The sequence below is a fragment of the Cebus imitator genome, unplaced genomic scaffold (genome assembly GCF_001604975.1).
Source record: "Cebus imitator isolate Cc_AM_T3 unplaced genomic scaffold, Cebus_imitator-1.0 Scaffold382, whole genome shotgun sequence".
Taxonomy (NCBI): Eukaryota; Metazoa; Chordata; class Mammalia; order Primates; family Cebidae; genus Cebus; species Cebus imitator.
Genome location: NW_016107697.1, coordinates 69,793 through 71,567, shown reverse-complemented (window position 1 = coordinate 71,567; position 1,775 = coordinate 69,793). Strand labels below are relative to the sequence as shown.

The following is a 1,775-nucleotide window of genomic DNA, read 5'->3' as shown; positions in this document are numbered from 1 at the left end:
AGCTTGACAAGCCTTCTGCTAGATAGCTGTGTTTTTGTTTTAGAGCATGATATTTCTCATTATGGCCTATACTCCCATTCACTCTGCAATATCCAAACGCAGCATTTAGAAGAAACGTGTTTGTAACTCGCTGAATCTAATCAGAGAGGCAACTGCATAAGGTGAACGAACACAAAACAGAGCAGTTTGAAATAGACGTTTCTCCTGTGTTTTAAACGCAGTCTCACTGCTAATTCTTATATGCCTGTATATGGCAGGAAATATCTGTTTCTAGATTTTCCAAAGAAAGGGTTTCTGAACTGCTGCACACACAGATCAGTTTAACTTTGTTAGTTGATTGTACAGCATAACAACCATTCTGCTAGATAGCTGCATTTTTATTTTAAAGCAAGATATTTCGGCATTCCATTCCAAGACCTCTGTGTGCCGGCGGAGTAGCCATCATGAGCAAAGCTCACCCTCCCGGGTTGAAAAAATTTATGGACAAGAAGTTATCATTGAAATTAAATGGTGGCAGACATGTCCAATTAATATTGCGGGGATTTGATCCCTTTATGAATCTTGTGATAGATGAATGTGTGGAGACGGTGACTAGCGGACAAGAGAACAATATTGGAATGGTGGTAATACGAGGAAATAGTATGATCATGTTAGAAGCCTTGGAACGAGTATAAATAATGGCTGTTCAGCAGAGAAACCCATGTTCTCTCTCCATAGGTCATGTTTTACTATGATGGAAAAATTCAGTCCTGTACATTTTCATATTAGACTTTTTGCTAAATAAACATTTGTAATAGAAAAAAAAAAATATTTCTCACTACAGCCTATACTCCCATTCACTCTGGAATATAGAAACGCAGCTTTTAGAAGAAAGCTGTTTGTAACTCTCTGAATCTAAACATAGATGCAACTTCCTTAGTTGAGTGAACACAAAGCAGAGCAGTTTGAACTAGACGTTCCTCCTGTGTTTTAAACGCAGTTTTACTGCTACTTCTTATATGCCTGTAAATGGCTGGAAATATCTGTTTCAAGATTCTCCAAAGAAAAGATATCCGAACTGCGGAACACACACATCAGTTTAACTCTGTAAGTTGATTATACAGCTTGACAACAATTCTGCTAGGTAGCTGCGTTTTTGTTTTAGATCAAGATATTTCTCATTACAACCTATAGTCTCATTGATTCTGGAATATCCAAACGCAGCTTTTAGAAGAAACGTGTTTCTAACTCGCTCAATCTAAGCATAGATGCAACTTCCTAAGGTGAATGGACACTAAGCAGAGCAGTTTGAACTAGTCGTGTCTCCTGTGTTTTAAACGCAGTCTTACTGCTAGTTCTTATATGCCTGTATATGGCTGTAAATATGTTTCCAGATTCTCCAAAGAAAGAATTTCTGAACTGCTGCACACACACATCAGTTTACCTCTGTAAGTTGATTGTACAGCTTGACAACTATTCTGACAGATAGCTACATTTTTGTTTTAGAGCAAGATATTTCTCATTACAGCATATACTCTCATTCAATCTGGAATATCCAAACGAACTTTTAGAAGAAACGTGTTTCTAACTCGCTGAATCTAAACATAGATGCAACTTCCTAAGGTGAATGAACACGAAGAAGAGCAGTTTGAAATAGACATTTCTCTTGTGTTTTAAACGCAGTCTTACTTCTAGTTCTTATATACCTGTATGTGGCTGGAAATATCTGTTTCCACATTCTCTAAAGAAAGGATTTCTGAACTGTGTCACACAGACATCAGTTTTACTCTGTAAGT

The 1,775-nt window shown here is 37.2% G+C and overlaps 1 protein-coding gene across 1 annotated transcript; it reads left to right on the top strand.

Moving 5' to 3' along the window:
* Positions 1 to 428: 428 nt before the first annotated feature.
* LOC108288687 (small nuclear ribonucleoprotein G-like) lies at positions 429 to 708 on the top strand. The gene has a single exon (XM_037731107.1). It carries the CDS (start codon positions 444 to 446, stop codon positions 672 to 674), a length of 231 nt encoding a protein of 76 aa, XP_037587035.1. The 5' UTR covers positions 429 to 443; the 3' UTR covers positions 675 to 708.
* The last annotated feature ends 1,067 nt before the right edge of the window (positions 709 to 1,775 follow it).